This window comes from Camelus dromedarius, chromosome 6, assembly GCF_036321535.1.
Source record: "Camelus dromedarius isolate mCamDro1 chromosome 6, mCamDro1.pat, whole genome shotgun sequence".
Lineage (NCBI taxonomy): Eukaryota > Metazoa > Chordata > Mammalia > Artiodactyla > Camelidae > Camelus > Camelus dromedarius.
The window spans coordinates 2,474,454-2,494,158 of NC_087441.1; the positions used below are offsets into that span (position 1 = coordinate 2,474,454).

Consider the following 19,705-nt stretch of genomic DNA (forward strand, 5'->3'; position numbering starts at 1 on the left):
TTTGTTATCGTGATGAGAACGTCCTTCAGTCTGAGGATGTAGTGGGCTGGCTGGAGGTTTTTCCGCAGAGGAGGGAGAAGAACAGATTTAAAATGACTTCCATGTCTCGGTGCGGAGAACAGCTGAGTGGGGCCAGAGGGAAAGATTAGCCAGAGCTATCGGCCACTGGAGTGCCTTGTGTCTCCTGGGACTGGACACGGTCAAACCACGTGTCATTTACTTGCCCACAGCCTGCCTTCCCTTGGTGGGGTGGGGGAGCTGTCTGGCTCTCGTCTCAGTGTCCCTGCTGACCACTAGGAGCATGGCCACGGCACAGGCCTCCTGACCCCGTGGACATCCCGAGTGTCACCTTTATGACAGCGGCTGACAGGGCACGCCACTTTGTTTCCAGGGATGACATCTGGAAGGGAAACGCTGGAATGTGGCAGAAAGGAATGAAAGTCTCTCTGGGAACACAGGAAGCCAAAGTGGAATGAAGTCTGCACTTCTCTAAAGGTTTGCCTCTTCCCTTTTCATTTCAGGCACGTTCAAACCGGACAAGCGCCCCCAGTTCCCTCTCCCCCACCTCTGCCCCGGGGCAGCCTCTGGAAAGAGACCAACTCACAGGCAACCGGCTTTGTTCCCTCAAGGAGCATCCTGGGGCCCCTGTCCTCAAGGAAGAAACGTCATTGTGTCATGTTTTGCAGAGATTTGCTATCATGTCCAGAGAAGTGGTCAAGACCAGCTTATCAGACACAGCAAACGACCAGTGACGGACTATTACAAGGTTTACCCCAAACTCGGGCTGCTGCGCTCCTCCTATGGTGATTCTAACTGCTCAGCGGCTCAGATTCTGGTGTCATTTCCTCCATGAATTGTCACTTGACAGTGGCTGATACAGTTCTCGTAAAGTACTGTATGAAGTCCAAGAAACGGGACCAGGAAGTTGGGGACATTGTATATTATCTGTGTTTCAAAATGCTCAAAACGTTGCCACTGGGGAAAGTCAATCTTTATGACTTTTCTGGGCTACAGCCCCTCTGGGAACAACCGCCTTCACCACAGTCAGCAGGTGTAGGGATGGTGCTTTGCGCGTGGGGTCCCCTGGGGGCAGAGGTCCTAATGGGGGATGGAGTGGGGCATCTGGGGGGTGGGCCAGCCTGGACTCACCTGCGGAGAGGACCACACTCTCGGGCTCCGGGCCCCCTCCCCAGCGGGCAATCTCTGTCTCATTGCCGGGGAGTGGGTGTGGGGGGGGGCCTTTTCCACTGGAACTTGTCCTGGCCCCGCTCACTCCACTCCTCTGTGGTCAGGGGAAGGGGAGGGAAGGCCACTGGCTCCGGAAAGCACTGGGGCTGAGGCGCAGGAATGTGAACAAGTAGGAAGCTTGGAGTTTTCTCGAGGTTTACGGGCAAGAGGTTCAGGCTCACTTTTGCTTTCCTTACAGACTGTTCAACAGTTCGCCGGGGTGTGTCAGCCCCCAGAATCATGCAGGAGGCTGCAAGGAAGAGTTTATCTGGGGCCATACGAATTGTAATTCGGGAGACAGATTCAGATAACCCCAAAGGAGCGTTCCAAGGAAGGGAAAGAGTCGGGGCTTATAAAGACAAAAGGCCAGGAAAAAAGAAGGAAAATCAGAAGGCTGTTAAAAGCTCCTGGCAAGATTGTGATTGACAGACGCAAGTCAGAAAATTTTGTCCTTAAGGAATCATACGTTGTCTTAGGGCAGGGGTCCAGGAAGTAGCAGACTGTCCTAAGTTATTTTAGGGTAAGGGTCCCATAAGTATCTTGGGTTTCTGGCAGGTGTTCTGGACGACTTCATCAGGCCGAGGTGTGAACGTCGCTCTTCCTCCCTTGCCTCCCGGCTCCGTTTTAGAGAGCTCTCTGTGCAATACCGACTCTGTTTAGATCTTCCTTCCAACAGATGGGAAGGGAGACAGGGACCCAGAGCAGAAATTATACATGACGAAACAACAGTAGTGATTATTACCACAAAACCCAACATTTACTCAGCCCTTGGCATGTGGTAAGTTTTGACACATACAGTCACTTCTTGTTATTTGCAGGTTATGTTTGAGAAAGTCGCCCTGAACACTGGAGCATGAAGACAGAGGACTGATGCTGAGGGAGACATGGTTCGGGTTTCTGCCAGCCTGATTACATTCCCCTCAACTGATCCACCCATGACCTTGTCTGATGCGTGCTTCTGTGTAAGGACACCTCATTCCCCATGCATTCTTGGTTCATTAACATGGAACTCACAGCCATCAGCCCATAACTCACGCCTGAACAAGGCTTCTCTAAACATGCATTTTTTTTTTCTCTAGCAGACAAGTCAGAGCCTTCCTTTGCTTAAGACACTGGACAACACTCCAGCACTAGGCCTGGGGCTACTATTGAAGTATAGTCAGTTCACAATGTTGTGCCAATTTCTGGTATACAGCATAATGTCTCAGTCATATATTTACATACATATCCTTTTCATCTTCTTTTTCATTGTAAGTTACTACAAGGTATTGAATATAGTTCCCTCTGCTATACAGCAGAAACCTGTTTATCTATTTTATATATAGTAGTTAGTATATGCAAATCTCGAACTCCCACTATATCCCTTCCCCTCCCCCATAACCAGGTTTGTTTTCTACATCTGTGAATCTGTCTTTGTTTTGTAAACAATGTGTCTTTTTTTTTTAGGTTCCACATATAAATAATATCATATGGTATTTTTCTTTCTTTTTCTAGTAGGGGATATTTTAAACAGTGAAATCACCAAAATAAAAAGGCACAAATATGTGAGAAACGCAGCACTGAGCAGACCACGAAAAGTGTGCTTGTTTGTAGTTTGAGCTGAAACAAGAAGGGACATCACAGCCTTGCTCTGCCCCAGCCATGACCGTGTGTTGGGTGACTAACTTCTCACTGTTCTGCACACATATCTGAATGACTGGGAAAGTTCCTGCAGGTATTGATTTTAGGGCTACAAATCAATGTTGGCAAGTAGGTGAATTTGCAACACAGAACCCCTGAATGATGAGGGTTGATGGATGTATTGTTTTATTTAATCCTCATACCAACCCTGCAAAATAGGAACTATTAACATCTTGATTTTCACATTTGACGAAGTGAAACAGGAGGTTAGGTTGACTGAGCCAAGACTCTTAATCATTTATCTCCATTGTATGCAGTATTTTTTTTTTTAGGAAACCAAGCTTGGCTCACAGGGTATGAAAAATGAAAAAGCCCAAACCACTTTCTTAAACCTTCAATATATTTTCTAAGTACAATTTCTTACACCCAAGTATAGATTGAAATATGTGAAACTGCCCTTTTTAGGTTAAAAACAGTTGGACACTGGCAATTTCACTGGCTCAACCTCATATACCCTTAGAAAGCTTTTCTCCCTGTTACTAGAGGTATCAGTTTATTTCATCTTTTTGCATATGGAGAACTGGTTACTACACTTCAAAGTGAAAAATTTTAAAGAGTGTTTGATGTACTCTTTTCCAAAATAGAAGCACAGAGGTTTATTATTTTACAGCAGATGTTTACCATCTATTTTCTGATCTTTTTAAGTTAAAGACAGAAGGATGTGATCTCACACTTTAGTATAAATAGGCCAAATGTAAGTATTTTCTGCCTAAAGGATGCTGAGCACTGGACTGTGTTTTTCAGAGCAAGCATGTGATCTGTTTTTCTTATAACAGATCTTATATGTTTTCTATCTCATCGAGATTAGATAAAATTCTACTGAAGGCAGTGTAAGTCTATGGGGCTCTATCTTTTAATTACCAGATTTTAGGGAAGGAATAGAGTATGTGATGTAATACAAACAGAACAGTAGACATTTTCACTATGATCACCCCAAACTGGAAAGGAAAACGTATCACTTGGTGACCTGAGAGTAGTGTATTTACGGAAACCTGCAGACTGTCTGGAATTCATACTGTACAGGCAGCTCTAGTTTTTTCTCTCTCAGCATGGTAGAGAAAAAGAAAGGGAAAAAGTCACTACACCGTGGCTAGTGTTCCTCCACCCAGCACGGGCGAGCAGTGTTTACATTTGCGCAAAGGTTTGCAGTGATTATGCCCAATTGGAAAGATGGGCTGGATTAGCTATTCCTCTTTCAGGTAGGGTTTCACCCTCTCAAACTCCTAGCTGGAACAGGAACTGAGTAATTAAGCACGTCTCACAAGCGGAAAGGAATGAAGCACCCTCTTGCTATCTCTTCTGAGATAGTTTCAGGTACAGCTGATCCTTGAACAGCGCGGGTTTGAACTGCACCGGTCCACTCATACATGGATTTTTTTCCAGTAGTAAATACGGCAGCACCACAGGGTCCTCTGCAGCTTGAATACGAGGACGCCGAACCACGGATACAGAGCGCCCGAGGATAAGGAAGGATGAACCACGTGGTCTGGCTGTAAGACTACAGGGAGGGCAGAGCCCCTAACCCCCACGTTTAAGGGTCAACTGTGGTATCTGTTCTCATCTGACCTTGAAAAGCAGAGGAGTACACCAGCCTGGGTCCCCAATGCCACAAGCACAGCGGCAGGGCTGAGGTCAGAGCACAGAACCGCTGGTCCCCAAAGCCTGTCCTTTGTTCCCGATCTCCTTCCAAGCAGAGATACTTTGAGAACTGCAGTTTAGAACCGAACCCTGGCAGTGTTCTCACACCGACCCCAGCATCCTTTCTCCTGGTGTCAGGCTTGGACCTGGGTCCGTTTCGCAGGACCCCCGGTGTACGGGGCTGGTTCTCGCGTCTGCGCACTGACGTGGGTGTGCAGTACTGGACATGAGTCTGCAGAATCAGACCTCTGGTCCAGGCACTGGACGTGGGTCTGCGGACCGGACCTGGGGTCTGCAGTACCGCAGTGCTGGATGTCGGGTCTGCAGAACTGGACCTGTGGTCCGGGCCCTGACCTCCGGGTCCGCAGGCCTGGACGCGGGTGCGAGGCACCGGCGCCGGGGGCACCCGTGAGGATGCGCATTCGCAGGTCCGTCCGTCCAACAGGCGGCAGCTGCGCGCCCGCCGGCCCCGCCTCCGGTGGTGGGAGGCGGCGACCACTGCGTTGGCGCGCGGGACCGGGCCCTCCGAGTTCTCGCGCGACCCCTCGGCCCCGCGGGCGGGCGGGAAGGGAGCGCGGTGCGGACGCCGACCCCCACGCCGCGCCGCCCGCGGACGCAGGGCCCGGACAGGCCGCCCCCGGAACCCGGCGCGCCTGCGCGCTGCTCGGCGGCCGGAAGCGGGGAACCCGGACTTCCGGCCGGTCCGCGGCGCCTCGGGTTCCGGTTTCTCCGTGGGCGGGAGGGGCGGGCGAGCGAGTGGCCGCCGCTGCGGCCCGGGATCCGACATGGAGAAGCTGCGGCGGGTCCTGAGCGGCCAGGACGACGAGGAGCAGGGCCTGACCGCGCAGGTAGGAGCCGGCGCGCGCCCCTGGGGCGGACGTTTGCTGGGGCGGGGCGGCGGAGCCTGGGCGCCGGGTCTCCGCCTGCCTCTCGGGAAGCGTCCGGGGAGCTGTGCAGGCTTTCGTGGGGTCTGCAGAAGCTCACTCTGAGCGCCCCTCCCCCGTGGCATTGTGACTCTCGGGAGCCCACCTGCCGCCCGTCCTCCTCCCGTCTGCCCGCGCGCTGCTCTCCCCCGGCCTCTGCCCGGCCTCTGCCCGGGCGCTGCATGCGGGCCGGCGGCGCCGCAGGTGTGCAGGTGCTCGTTCTGCCAGCTGCGTGAGCCGAAATCTTAAAAGCTTCGTTAATTCCGTTTGCCCCTTGAAGTAAATGATGCGAGTGTGTGTGCGTCTGTCTTTTGGAAGGAGGGATTAGTGAAATAATACTGATTAAAAAGTTGTCTGTTGAGCCCTGTTGAGAGACTTAAAAGAAAAAAAAAACCACAACCGTTGTCTCCGTGCTTTACCCACGAGCCGTGATAAGGGTTTCTTCCTCTGATAAGAGGGTTAAAAATGGAGGAAGGGTATAGCGCATGCTCAGCACCCAAGAGGTCCTGGGTTCAATCCCCAGTACCTCCTCCAAGCGGAAATCAAGGAAGAGGGTTAAAAATAGTGCAGCAGGAACTGCTTTATAAGTATTTTTCTTATTTGCACGCCTACAGATTCTTGTTTGCCTGTTACAGAAGTGGAGCATTTTAAAATCAAACGTATTACGTAAGGATCTTGTATTTGGTTCTTTCTCTGTCTTAACTTCCTACTTTGTTGTCATAATTATTCAACAATTCTTGTGAACAAGGCTCCGGACTAATCTGTGAGGGTTCAGAAACTAAAAGACAAGCATCTGCTCTAAGTGAACTCAATGCTCTATAACCAGTTTGGAAAATCATAACGTTAATACAAGAACCCATATAAATAGTGATATGAGGAATGTCCATTAGGCAACAGTGGCTTGCCCAACTCACTCACTGCACTACTATTTTGTGCTTCACTTTATGCTCTAGATCTGTTATACAAACAACAGCCGTCGTTACCTGTGGCTATTGAGGTTTAAATTAATTAAAATTAAGTAAAACATAAAATTCCCTTCTCAGTCACACCAGCCGCATTTCAGGTGCTCAGTACCCACATATGTTGGTGGCTGCCGCATAAAACAGTGCATGCGTGGGGCATTCCACTGGAGAAAGTTCTGTTGGACTGAGCTTCTCTAAACCTTGGGGACATGAAAGTGACAGTGCCACTTTTCTTGAGCCCACTGTCTAGAGGGGAGAAAGAGTATGCAGAGAAGTCCTTGATGGAAGATTGGAGTGATTGACTGGAATGGACAAGTGCTGTGAGTTCACAGGAGGTGCTCATTTATTCATTCAACAAATATTTGGAAAACTACGTATGATTGGCACTGTTCAAGGTGCTGGTGTTGTAACAGTGAGGAAAACAAAGACTTCCCTCACATGGAACTTACATTTTAATTGGGGGAAATACGTAATAAAGAGTACATATAAAAATACATCTGCCAGTAATATGTACCACAGGAGAAGTTAGAGCAGGGTGAGGAGGCTGGGGCTGCCGTATTGTGTTGGATGGTCAGGGAAGGGCTGTCTGGTGGGTAACATTGCAGCACAGGTCGGAAGAGTCACTAGGATACCTGGGCAACTCATGGAAAAAAAAAATCTCCTAGGCAGAGGGAACAGCAGCTGCAGATCCTGAGAACAGAGTGCTCACATGTTCAAGGCCAGCAAAGAGGCCAGAGTGGCTGGAGCAAAGGGAGAGAGAGGTGGGAAGGTAGGAAGTGGGGCTCCAGATCACGTGGGGTCCCGTAGGACATAGAAAGGGTTTTAGATTTTACTCCAAGTGTGCTGAGAAGCCAGTGGGTTTTGAGCCAAGGGGTGACATGACTGATGGGTTTTAAAGGCTCACCCTGGCTGGTCTGTGGAAGCCGGGAGACTGGTTGGAGGACTCGTGTAGTAGTCCTGGGGAGAGATGACTGGCCTGAATCAGGCAGATGGAGGTGATTCTGTCCATGGTTTGAGTGAAGAGCCAGCAGGATCAGTTGTTGATGGATTGGATGTGTGAGAGTCAGAGGACCCAAGGATGCTTCTGTGGGTTTGACCTGAGCAGCTGGAGAGATGGAGTCACTGTTAACTGAGATGTGGAAGGAGCAGATCTGGGGAGGAAAATCATACAGATATTAAGTCTGAGATGCCAGCTAGCATCTGAGTGGAGGTGTCAGGAGAGCAAGTTGGCCTAAGATTCTAGAGTTCCTGGGAGGAAGTGTTTGAGATAATCAAGGGATTGTGGGTAAGGAGGAAAGAGGTAAGGCCCATGGTTGGACCTCTGGACCTTTCCAGTGCGGGGAGCTCAGGAGACAGAGGAGCAACCAGTGGGGAGGGGGGGAACCTGGAGAGGGCTAGGTCATAGAAGAGTGTTTCAAGGAGGAAGGCGTGGGTCACATAGTTAGTGGGTCAGATAGTTCTGGGGAGGAAGGCAGGTGTGGGAGGGGCGCTGCCTGGGGCTGCAGACAAGGAGACCCAGGGCTGGGAGCGCAGGTGTGAGAGGACAGGACCGGCCACCCAGGCCTGGACCCCAGCTCCTCCCGGAGACCTCGGTGCAGACCTCGGTGCCCGCGCTGTGCACCCCGCCTGCTGGGGCCCAGCCGCTTCCCCCCTCCCTTCCCTGTCCCTTTGAACCAAGGGCCAGACTCCTCGCCGGGCACTGGGAACAGGCCCCCAGGAGTGCTCATGGGGTATTTGCTGAGGTTGGAGGGTGAAGTCAAGCTTTTTGTTTGTTTAAGATGGAAGAGGCTTACGCGTGGTTAAAGGTTGCTGGAAGGAGTCTCAGAACACCATTCCCTCTTGGAGGGGGTGGGGGCAAGGTGGGGTTGCGGGGAGTGAATAGGAGAGCTGGTGTCAGCTCCCTGGGGAGGTCAGAGGGCAGACAGGCTGGCCTCTGCCCCCGCGGTGACCCAAGAACAGGAAGAGAGTGCATGTTCCCGAGGTGAGCTTGGTGTCCAGGAGTAGCGAGCAGAGCAGGGACTTCTCATGGATGGCTGCTGTTCTTGGTGTGAAATAGGGGAAGTTTCTGATGAGGGGGAAGTGTCAGCACAGGAATTGAGGTTGAAGGGGAGGATGGTTGAAATGGTGGAAGGAGAGGGCAGCCTGCCTCAGACCAGCAGTGCACTTCTGGCGGCCAGGCAGGCGGTGTCCGGGCCACTTCAAGTTGATGGGGACCTGGCTGCAATGCCCTGTCCTGCTGGGGACTCTGCCCAGAGGAGAGGGAGGAAGGCTGGCGTCGTGATGTCACTGTGCCCGATAGTCGCAGAAAGGGGACTTAGGGGCCCTGCTGAAGGGAGGTGCCCTGACATTTCCACCGACAAGGAAGGTGGATACAGGGGCCCGGGAGGCTGCAGAGGCTTCGAGGCAGGAGCAGTGGAGTCGGGCACGGCTGGGAGGGCTTCACAGGGGAGAGCAGTGACTTGAACTTTGGAGATGGAGTAGTTGCGGATGTGAAGAGTACCTGGGTCCCCGAGTGGCAGGGAGGGTGAGGGACAGAAAGGCGGGGCTGCCCGTGGGGATGCTGGAATCGTCTGAGACTGTGAGGATCCAGGGTAGGGCCTGTGGTCGTGGGTCCTGAGAGAGAGAATGACTAGGAGAGCGGTAGGTGACAGAAATGAGGAGGGTGGCTGGTAACAGATGAGCTGTAAGGGGAGGGGGCCGAGTGAGGAGCAGGACACCGGCCCCCGAGAGGGTCTGTAGGCGCCTCTTCCCTGTGCTCACCGTCTGCACATCTTTGCTTTCTGCACACCGCTGTCGCTTTGAGGGAGGACTTCCAGGAATACTGCCTTCAGTGAGTTTGTTAGTTCCCTTTATGCTTTCAAGCGGTGGCAGCTGGGGAGCAAGGCTTAGATGTCCTCAGCTGTCCCCTTTGTGCTGGCGTCCATGCCCTCCCGGCTCTTCCATCGCCGGAGAAAGGCAGCTCGAGCCTGTGCTGTGGGCTCATTCACGGCTGTGACGTTGCTGCAGTGAAGACCTTTTCCTTTGTTGTTTCCAACTCTTTTTTTTTTTTCCAAATAGTTGAATTGAATTCACTAGTTCCAGGTGATGTTTATTGATTTATTGCAGCAAGAAGGAGAGCACTGGAGAATGGGAGAGTTGCTCCTGCTCCCAGGAGGTCCTGCCAGAGCAGGTCTGGAGGGTCAGGGCTCTGTCTGTCTCCCACGTGGACAGGGCAGTGGTGAACAGTGTATAAACTGTCCCAGTTAGGAGTCTGGGGATCTATGATTTGTTTCTATGTCCTGGACGGTTTCACGGCTTGAGACAAGTCGTTTGCTTGTGGATTGAATATTCCAAACTTACAAATGGGGATAATTCGTCAGATGTTTCATTTTAAAGATCATCACTTGGAAGGTGGTAATAAGAGGAAAAATACGCCCACTGTGCAGATAACCATGCTGAACGCCAGCTAAGCTTGCGGACAGTGGGGTGATGTAGACCTGTAAGAGAAAGTGAAAATGGACACTTCCTCCTCTCTCGTTAAGTCGTCAGGTCACTGTTTTCACATGACCAGTTAGAAACCCTGCTTCTTAGAACCCTGCGCCCACTTCTTACAAACCAGCAGGTCATTTCCTGTGCGACATCGGTCTTCAGGGTCAATTCTCTTCTGTTTAGTTAAAATGAACTCAATGTGCCTTCTTCCTGAGCAGAAAGAATGAAATTTGGATGTTTTTATAGGCAAGTTCATTCTTTGTTTAAAACACAGTTTTACCATGAACAGATGACATTGCTGGAAACAAGAATGCCTGTGGGTTAAAGCAGATTTTAAAAAACATTATAAATGTGCTAAAAAGTGATGGATATTCTTTATTTAGTTGTTTTTATCTACTTTTCATGCTTCATAAGGATGGATATTCTTTATTTAGTTGTTTTTATCTACTTTTCATGCTTCATAAGGATTCGCAGATTGATCTGTTAAGGTAAGGAATATAAAAGGTATTTTGGGCTTTGGCATTGAACTTTCTATTTTTGCTTCATTATTCTTGAAAATACATTGTAAACGTGTGGTCTTATTTTAAAGTATATGATAATATGCTAGAAATTTAAATTTTGGAATATAAATTTTTATTGTACGTTTCTAGTTTATTGAAAGACCTCTTGTTAATACTTTGCCAGCCTTACTGGGAAAACAAGTTTCAGTAGTGCGCTCAGTAATCTAAATAGGTGCTTGCCTTTGCAGCAACGTGAGTGGACCTGGAGGGTATTGTGTTTAGTGAAGTAAGTCAGACAGAGAAAGACAGATACATATGTTACCACTTCTGTGAAGGATCTAAAAAAACAAACGTGCCTGGCGAAACAGAAACAGACTCACAAATACAGAACACAAACTGGTGGTTACCAGTGGGGAGAGAGGAGCGGGGTGGGGGGGGCGTTAAGAGGTGCGAACTATTGTGTATAAGTAAAGGAGCAGCAGAGATACTGGCCAGCACGGGGAAGCACAGCTACTATTTTGTAACGACTTCAAAGGGAGTGTAATCTGTGGAAAGGCTGAATCACTGCGCTGTGCGCCTGGAGCTAGCACAGCATTGCAAGTCAACTCTACGTTGATTTTCAGAAATGTGTACTTAATCAATACTGTATTCCAGCTTCTTGTATAAAATACGCAGAGTATGCTTTTCCCACATAATCTGGTCAGAATTTGCATGGCATACAGAAATGTTGTTGCTCTAGAATTAATTATCATTTCAAAGTGTGTGTTTAATGATGGTTGAGGAGATGCCCAAGGCTTTTGTGAGTTGCTTTTAACTGAACTTTTTCTAACAGAAGTTGGGAGTGTGTCCATCCCATGGCGGACACTCCTGGTGGCTCCCCAGGTTGCTGTTGTTAGGCGGGTGCACCTGTTGCCCAGCAGCTGGACTCCTGTGTGAGCACGAGGAGGTCGTGCAGGTCCTCTACCCCAGCCCTCCGCCCCCCGCCTGCAGCCAGTGGCCAGCTGATGGGAGGTGCATTCCAGAAGGTCGGCCCGGCCTCGGGGAGCCAGTGACCTGAGGTGCAGCTTTCGCCGAGGTCCAGCCAGACCACGGCCTGGCGCATTCCCCCCTTCTCTGTCCAGCTTCCCTCCCTGCTCCCAAGGTTTCTCCCGGGAGCTGTTCCTGCAGGAGAAGCCCTGACCCCGGCTCTGCCTGTTTTTGCCTGAGCACCCTCAGACGCAGACGCCGAGAGAGGGCTGTGTCCCGTGACGCCACCTCTGTGTGTGTCAGCAGTCAGCCCGTCTTCCTTCATCTTTCCCCTGTTTTTTTAATAACTGAGCATTTTGTGATGCGTCTCACACTTAGGACATTTCCTCCACATCAGCGCTTCTGTCCCCAGCAGGTAAGAGCCTTTTAAGCTGTAACACAGTGCTGCTGCCTCACCTGGTACAGGTAATCTCAGGGCCTTCTGGTTCCTGGACCACGTTTGTGTTTCCCTTCGCAACCACGGATCGTGAGATTCTGACACCCTGCGACTGCAGAGTAAACAGAGTTACTGTACATGTTACAGGGGAACGCTGCCTCCCTGTGGTGTGAACATTCAGATCGGCAGGTGGCGACCTAGGAATGAGTTCTGCCGCTTCCTTCCTCAGGTCCTGGACGCCTCGTCCCTCAGCTTCAGCACCAGGCTGAAGTGGTTCGCCATCTGCTTCGTGAGCGGCATCTTCTTCTCCATCCTCGTGAGTCCCGGCTTCTGTGCTTAGTCGCCTGCTCTGTGTCACTCGGCAGTCCTCGCCCTCCCGCGCGCAGCCCACTCTGGACTGCTGGGAGACTGCTTTGACGGGGTGTCTAGTCACCTGAAGTAAACGGTACAGATCAGTAAAAAGATGGAGAAATTAATATTTTACAGGCTTTGTGGACTGTTAAAATAATTTTACTTAAGAAAAATCAGTGTGTGTTAAGAGAGTTGCAGTCGGTGATGTAGACGCTCCTGTTATTACGTTATAGTAGTGCATTTATATTTTAATCTGTTCAAATGATAAAACTTTTTAAATAACTGTAATATCTTCACTTAGGGGACTGGATTGCTGTGGCTTCCTGGTGGCATAAAGCTTTTTGCAGTGTTTTATACCTTTGGAAATATTGCTGCCTTAGCCAGGTGTGTACAGAAGTTTGGCTTCTCAAAATGCTTCTTTTGCTGTCGCTATCCCTCCACCCTGTCCTTTCTAGTAAGTGGTTTCCTAACAGGACATATTTCTGTAGATGTATACACATCGTGAATTCAGCCACAACTGAATTTGTATCTGTTCAGTAAATACTTAGGACTCCTGCTCCGTGCCAGCTGCCGCGGTAGGGGGTGGTAAGGGAAAGAATGGCCGGCGTTCCTGGCTGCAGGCACTTGCTGTGGGCCGGGAACCACCCTGAGTGCTTTGTATCCGTTACCCCGTTTGTGAGATGGGCAGCGTTACCTCCCCCATCCTGTAGCTGGGTTAGTGGCACAGAGAGTCACTCAGGCCCCGGGGATGTGCCGAGGGAGGTGACCAGGCCGGTTCCAGCAGGCAGGCCTCCAGAGTCCGTGCGTGTAGGCCCCCAGGCACAGCGGCGGTGCCCCCGAGGCCCTGTGGGCGGGGTGTCGGGTGTCCTCTCTGAGGGCCTGGGGCCCGTCTTTGGGGGTTGATCTCTGGTGGAGCAGCTGTCATGCTTACGAGCTGTCAGCTTTCAGAGGTGAGCGCCTGTCTCTCTGGGGACGTGGTGGGGCGGAGGTGCTGGCGAGTGGGCGGGCGTGCCCTCTGCAGCTGGTCCCTGGGTGCCTCCTGCGGTCCCAGAGGACCCGATGGAGCAGCTCCTGCCGCGTCGCTGTCAGGAGCTTCACCCTCACGGCTCTCTTGGAGGGTGTAAGAACCTCCAAGCGCAGTGCGTGCAGACAAGGATGGTGGTAGGGTCCAACTGCCACAGATGAAAACAAGCCACCTTGTCAGCTGGCCCAGCTGTCCTGTTCACCTGTGGCTATAAAATGATGCGTTCATGTGTCACAGAAAACGAAAGGGTTAAAGTTTCCTTCTAATGCTAAAAAAAAAAAAAACCAGTGAGTGAGCTTTTTAAATTAAACTCACGTAGGATTTCTTTTCTTCAAAGCACTTATTTTTACATAGCTAGACAAATTAATAAATCCATCTCTCAGTTCTTTTATTTGTTTCAAATAGTACGTGCTTTTTAATGGGACCCATGAAGCAGCTGAAGAAAATGTTTGAAACAACACGATTGCTTGCAACGATTATTATGCTTGTGAGTAAATAATGATAATTAAAAAAAACTTTCATTGAAGTTTTTTGCATTATTTTATGAGTTATTACCCACTCTCATGTCTGTACTATTGTTATATTTCTCTTGTTGAATATAACGAACATGTTCTTCAGACTGTGTTTGAAGAGTTTGGGTTATACAGCATTACCTAGAATGCTTGGCTGGGCGAATCTGTTTCTTTTGCATACATCTAACAGTGCTGCTCTGGGTATTTCAAATGGAAATTAGAGCTGTGCACGTGTTTCATATTCACGCCTGGGAGAACATTTCTTAATGGACCACTGTGTGCATTTTTTGGAGAGTGGGACTGGAGGACAGGTCACTTCTGGGTCCATTTGAGTCTTCTCTGGGAGAGTTGGCTTAATTCAAATAGCCTATCACCTGGCTTCTGTCCCCGCCCTGTCTGACTATTGGACAAACACCTAAGTCCCTGTGTCTAGACCTGTCATGTTGCTGCCACCTGCCTCCTTGGAGGACACAAGTGTGGGATGACAGTGCAGTCTTTCTGTGTGAAATCAGTCTAGTAGGTGCCTCCTGTAAAGCCAGTGCAGCAGCACTCACCGTGTGTTACGGGCTGTACTGAATCCGGGTTGGCGGTTTGCTGTGACTGAGGGCGAAATGAGCATTCATATGTTCCCACCAGCGGCTGTTGTCACTCTGGCTCATTCTTCAGTCTCTCTGTCAGCTTAATCAGCAGATGACTTACTAGATGCTTTCAGTTTGCCAAGGAATCTTGCAGCCACAGAGTTTAAAGTAAAATAATACTCAGGGGATTTGTAAGTACAACTAGAGTAAACTGTCTTGTTAATTTTGTTGTGAAGTATTTTATGCAAATGAAAGCAGAATAGCATGTGCATTTTTGTTAACCTTTTGGAAAGGCTCAAACGTACAGTTTGTTCTTTCTTTTCCTGTAGCTGTGTTTCGTACTTACCCTGTGTGCTGCTCTCTGGGTAAGTGACATCAGCCACACCTGTTTTCTGCTAACTAGGTAGCCCCTCACCAGGTCAAGTGTCACCACACCATCACCTCTAAGGAGCTCAAAGTCTGGTTTCTTAAAATCCCCAGAGACTCGGTGTTCCTAAAACCGTGTGCAGCAACATCCCGTTAGTGGCTAGACTTGTGACGGCTTCTGCCGCCTAAAGCCGACGGCGGCGAGGTGCTTGCTCCGGGTCAGCCCGGCTCCGCGGCCGGTCCGGGGCTGTGAGGCCCTCTCCCAGGGTCCGCGTGCGCGCTGTCTGCAACGCTCACTCACCTCGCTATGCTTGGCTCTGGCGCGGGGAGTGGATCAGGAGCAACAAGGTGTCCAAACTAATGAGGAGAAAGGGCCAGAAAACAGACGAGAACAAATTAACAAAAAGGGACAAAAAGGGCTTGAGTTACTCTTGCACCACTCACCTAAGGTGACCGGCTCTCCATTAGCCTTTAAAGAGGTCACTGTATTACAGCTCGGTTTACTTGATGCTCCTGATTGTTCATGCAGTTTATTTAGTGTTCCCATCTACTCCCCAGAGGGGGCGGAGGTGGTTCCTGAGCGCTCCAGGACGCTGCACGCCGTAAAGCAGATAGGGTGGTGTGTAACACTCCTCGGAGATGTTCTGTCCGAGACGCTCTGATTTCCATTTTGGTGAGGCAAGGACCGACCTTTAGTTATGCACACATGTGCTTACACTTCATTTCCCAACAACGTAAATAAGAATATTCTTAAATAATTTTTGCATATCCCTATGGAAAATTGGTTTCTGCTTTGAAATGGTCTAGCAATCTGTTTATAAGCAGTAGATTAAAAATGAGAAAAGAAGTAAATAAATAAAAATTAAAAATAAAGATGGACAAGAAATTTTAAAAATAAATCATTTTGAAACAACCATGGAAACTTTATTTTACATTATTCTGGATGATCACAATAAAACACAGTTTTATTTCAAAAAAGTAAGAAAAGGAACGAGTGCGAATGAGTAAAATGTGTACATTCTGCACAGGCTGCAGACTAAGAACTGGGTGGGATTTTAAATGCTGATTTTAGCAAAGTGAACCTTGACTTAAAAGATGTAACATTAGAGAGTTTTAACATTTTCACCTACGCCCAGTTGCCTCATTAATATTTATACCATATATTTAACGGCATTTGAATAAATGGAATCAGAGGATTCTAGAAAAATCCAGTTTTTGGATATTTAATTTTTAGATCTACTGAGTCTTAAATTTATCCTGCTAATGTTGAATGGAATAAATGGAGCTGTCATTTGCCTTTCTGAAGGGGAGGAATTGAACTTGCTTGTGAGAAATATTTAAAAAATCTTAACTCATCATTTCTTTGCTTTGCCCTTGTCAGTGGCACAAGAAGGGGCTGGCCTTACTATTCTGCATATTGCAGTTCCTGTCGATGACCTGGTAAGTCTGCACTAGTTAGAAAGTTGATTTCCTGAACAGTGCCAACCAAGCATTTCGTTCTGAGCTGTTGAGCTAGGAAGGTCATTGGCCTCCCAGGAGGTCAGATGCCTGAGGGCTGTGGTGTGTCCCGTGGGACCTAAGACCTCGGCGTGCTGAGAGCTGCGGCTGTGCTTCCACGGTCCCCTGGTGACGCAGTCACTTCTCTTCTGATGTGTGAAGGAGAAGTGATGAGAAGTGCAGGTGATGGCACAGGAATCCCTAAAATCGAGGCCGAGTCATGGCGCGAGCCCGAGCGAACACTGGTGACCACTCACTCTGCCTGGTGTCGCTGGTCACCACAGGGTGGGCTTCATCTGGAGCCGACCCTGGCCCTGCAGCGTCTGCAGCCGTCTTCTGACTCACCAGTGACCACACAGTCTTTCCGCACCGCTTCTCTGCCTTTCCGTCTCTGCTCAGGGCCCAGGCCTGCCCATTTCTTCCTGATCAGCTTCTGCCCGTGTCTTTGACCACATCCTGTCCAGCCGCGTGCCCAGCCCAGTGAATATTTGATTGAATTGACTGTGCCCCTCCTAGTATGCTTTCATGTTAGACCAGAATGGTGTTTTTACATATAAAATATTTTTAAGAGTGTTTTTCCTTTTTCTTTAGAACTAAGTCTTGTTTGCTTCCTTGTGATGTCTGTAAACCCCTTCCTGATTTTCCTGTTTTAAATCTCCCCTTTTTGGCATCACCCAGTCTGGGCTCAGTCTTTCTTTTGGTGTTGTTTCTACCTTTCCGCTGATAGCTTATCAGTGAATGTTCAATGCAGTTCCCTACAGGTTACAAAAGAACTGTATGATTTTATTACTCTTTTTCAGTGAATTGAAAGATTTAAATCTTGATTATTTTCTATAATATATTGCTTTTTATTGCTCATCTGCAATTGATTGATCCCTAAAGGAGGATGCAGTTTATTCTCAGTTATTTTATAGTTTTCTTTTTAAAGGCTAACTTTCTGTTTATAACAAGCTCAAACTTCAGCAGGCATCAGAATCGCTTAGAGTTTGTTAAAACGCAGATTGTTTATTAAGACACGGTTTCTCATTCAGGAGGTATGGGGTGGGCCCCCGGCATTTGCATTTCTGACGAGTTCTGAGGTGACGCCTTACCACCTCCTCGTCAAGGCTCCTACTCGGAGAATCACTGCAGTGTTCCACTGCTTCATTCCTTACGGTGTTAGAGTATGGCCATTTGGTATTAAAAAAAGAAAAAAGTCATTTGTATTTTTTAGTCACTGTTTCAACATTCTTGAACTTTCCTTGCAGGTATAGCCTGTCTTACATCCCGTACGCAAGGTGAGCTGTTTGATTCCATCTTGTTTTCTCTTCCTCTGATTCTCTTTACACAGATACATGAATTTTAGTCATTTTCATGTTAAAACACTATTTAAAGAGCAGTTTTTTGTTGACTTTGACTTTTTTCCCAGAAGGAAATTATGTTTCAAATGAGTTGAATAGGAGCTTGCCAGGTAAAGCAGTAACATGCTGAACATATGTGGCAGGTGGGTGGGGGCTTTACCCCCTGAACATTTGCCAGTAGGGAATTTTTATAGGAGATTCTAGATCCTTCCATGACTGCGAATATTCAGTAAATAGGATGTGGAGACCTCAGCAAAAACAAGTTCTGCTTTAAAAAGGGTGGGGGAGGTGGAGTCAGTGAAAAAAACGAGTCTGATACACTAATGTTTGTTTTAAGCCCATAGAAGCACTTACTCTGTGTCAAGTGGTAGCTTCCAGTGTCTTACCATTTTTTCAGAAAAATGTAGTAATTTAATTGTGGTGGGGAAGACAAAACTAACTGCAGTCTTAAATCTGACAGATTCAGAAAAATACCCTGCTGAGGCCCAGCTTTGCTTCTTTGTGAAATTTGGAAACAGGCTGTATATAAAAAACAGCAGAACTGTATGCCTAATAGGGACAGTGAAGGAAATGGATAGAAATCCTATTTTTATTCCATTTCAAATGACGATTCTCTTCGTTGCGCGCTGACCGGGTGAAAGGCAGCCTGGGGCAGCGCAAGGCGAGGAGGCTGCTTCTCGCTGCAGAGCACGTGCCTGGGGCCTGCGGGTCCTCAGGGCCGCCGCCGGAGGGGAACGTGCCCTGGAAGCGGTGTCCCTCTTGTGCAGTTGGCGCCCGCGGCCACGACCAGGCTTCTGGACAGTGACCACACCTGCCCCGCTCCGGAAGCGCAGACCCCTGCCCTTGAGAGCAGCGCAGGGATCTGTCCCTACGCCTCCAGGCTGCTGCCGCACGCCTTTAACAGGCCGTGTAAAAATGCTGGTAGTTGAGGCAAACCGTTTTGGAAGAGAAGTGTGAAGGCCAGTGAGGTCTGCCATGGGGAGATTTTTAGAATTCTTAGGGTGCAGTTACTGACATTTTGCTTTTTAAAATCCAGGTCATTATTTCTTTTTGAAAATTAGTTATTTTGTTAGGCTATTTTTGGTATTTACACTTACTTCTTTGCATTAAGATTAGCATATGTGCTACTTAAGATTTCTAAGTAAATAAATACCATTTTGGAAACTAACAAGTGATTTCCAGGCCTCAGTTCTTGACTTCAGGAGACACTCCGCAAAGGTTTAGTTCCCGGGAGGCGCTGGGGCTTCCACCGAGTGCTCGTGGGGAAGGTGGCCTGGGGAAGGTGGCCGTGCGCCTGTCTCTTGGCAGGAAGAAACGTTACAGGTTCAGTCTGAGAGGATCGTTATATTGTTTTTCCTCTTTTATTTTTTCCCACCAGGGATGCAGTAATTAAATGCTTTTCTTCACTCCTGAGTTGAAAACCAGAAACTCTGAAAAGACCATTTGAAAGTTGATGTTCTGTTTGTGGTGAAGTATACTTTTCCTGGTACAGTAGTCACTCAAAAAACAACCGCACTGACCGGTTAAGACCATTTGTGTACTGATAAAAACTACTTGCTGATTAAACTCTTCAATGCTTGTGACGTTAAACTCACTGTGTGTCTGCCATTAATGTGCTCTTCCAAAGATGAGATTTTTAATCATTGCCATTTGTAAATGATTTTTAGCTAGTTTGTTTAATCTTTTCTAAGCAACATTTGAGATGTGAACATTTAAGGATAGACCTGTGCTGCAAGATAGATTCAGTTCTGGCGGTTTTAAAATGTCTACATTTAAAAAAATGTCTTTTTAAAATAAAAACTGTAAATGTGAAAGTTTTTACTTTAAGCTAAAAATTGTGTATTATATGTAATAAAAATAATATATAAACCTTTACAATTTTGAAATAAACCCACACTTGGAAAAACAGCATTTTCTTGGTCAGACTTAAGTTTTAAGTGGGGGGCACACTGATTCAGTTGAATAAATTCAGCTTGGGCACTGTGCGCTCTTCCTGTGGGAAAGCGAGTGAGGTGCACTCCCTGCCCTGATAACTCGATTGAGGGTAAATGTGGGAAAGACACAGTGCTGAGTCACGGGGAGAGCGTTTGTGAGTGGTGGCTCAGGGCACAGCATGAAAGCAGAGCCTGCCGGGCCGTCCCCAGGAGGCTGTCACACTGCGGCTGGCGCGGAGGCAGGTGGAGGGCTGACCGCCCGGCCCTGGTGGCCCCGACACGGGAAGAAGCCGCCTCACCCCG

General features: G+C 48.5%; 1 protein-coding gene across 2 annotated transcripts; it reads left to right on the plus strand.

The window, feature by feature from the left end:
• The first annotated feature begins 5,239 nt into the window (after positions 1 to 5,239).
• SFT2D1 (SFT2 domain containing 1) lies at positions 5,240 to 19,379 on the plus strand. 2 transcript variants are annotated; one of them, XM_031456676.2, is made up of 8 exons: positions 5,240 to 5,393; positions 12,030 to 12,116; positions 12,453 to 12,535; positions 13,581 to 13,662; positions 14,595 to 14,630; positions 16,013 to 16,071; positions 17,376 to 17,405; positions 18,847 to 19,379. In XM_031456676.2, exons 1-8 carry the CDS (start codon positions 5,331 to 5,333, stop codon positions 18,884 to 18,886), a joined length of 480 nt encoding a protein of 159 aa, XP_031312536.1. In that variant the 5' UTR covers positions 5,240 to 5,330; the 3' UTR covers positions 18,887 to 19,379. The 2 variants fall into 2 exon arrangements, with proteins under 2 accessions (XP_031312536.1, XP_031312537.1); XM_031456677.2 differs by lacking the exon at positions 5,240 to 5,393 and adding an exon at positions 10,858 to 11,779.
• The last annotated feature ends 326 nt before the right edge of the window (positions 19,380 to 19,705 follow it).

Coding starts and splice junctions, on each gene's coding strand:
- SFT2D1 (XM_031456676.2), top strand. CDS start 5,331: ATGGAGAAGCTGCGGCGGGTCCTGAGCGGCCAGGACGACGAGGAGCAG. Junction 14,631..16,012: donor CCCTGTGTGCTGCTCTCTGG/GTAAGTGACATC, acceptor TGCCCTTGTCAG/TGGCACAAGAAGGGGCTGGC. Junction 16,072..17,375: donor CAGTTCCTGTCGATGACCTG/GTAAGTCTGCAC, acceptor CTTTCCTTGCAG/GTATAGCCTGTCTTACATCC.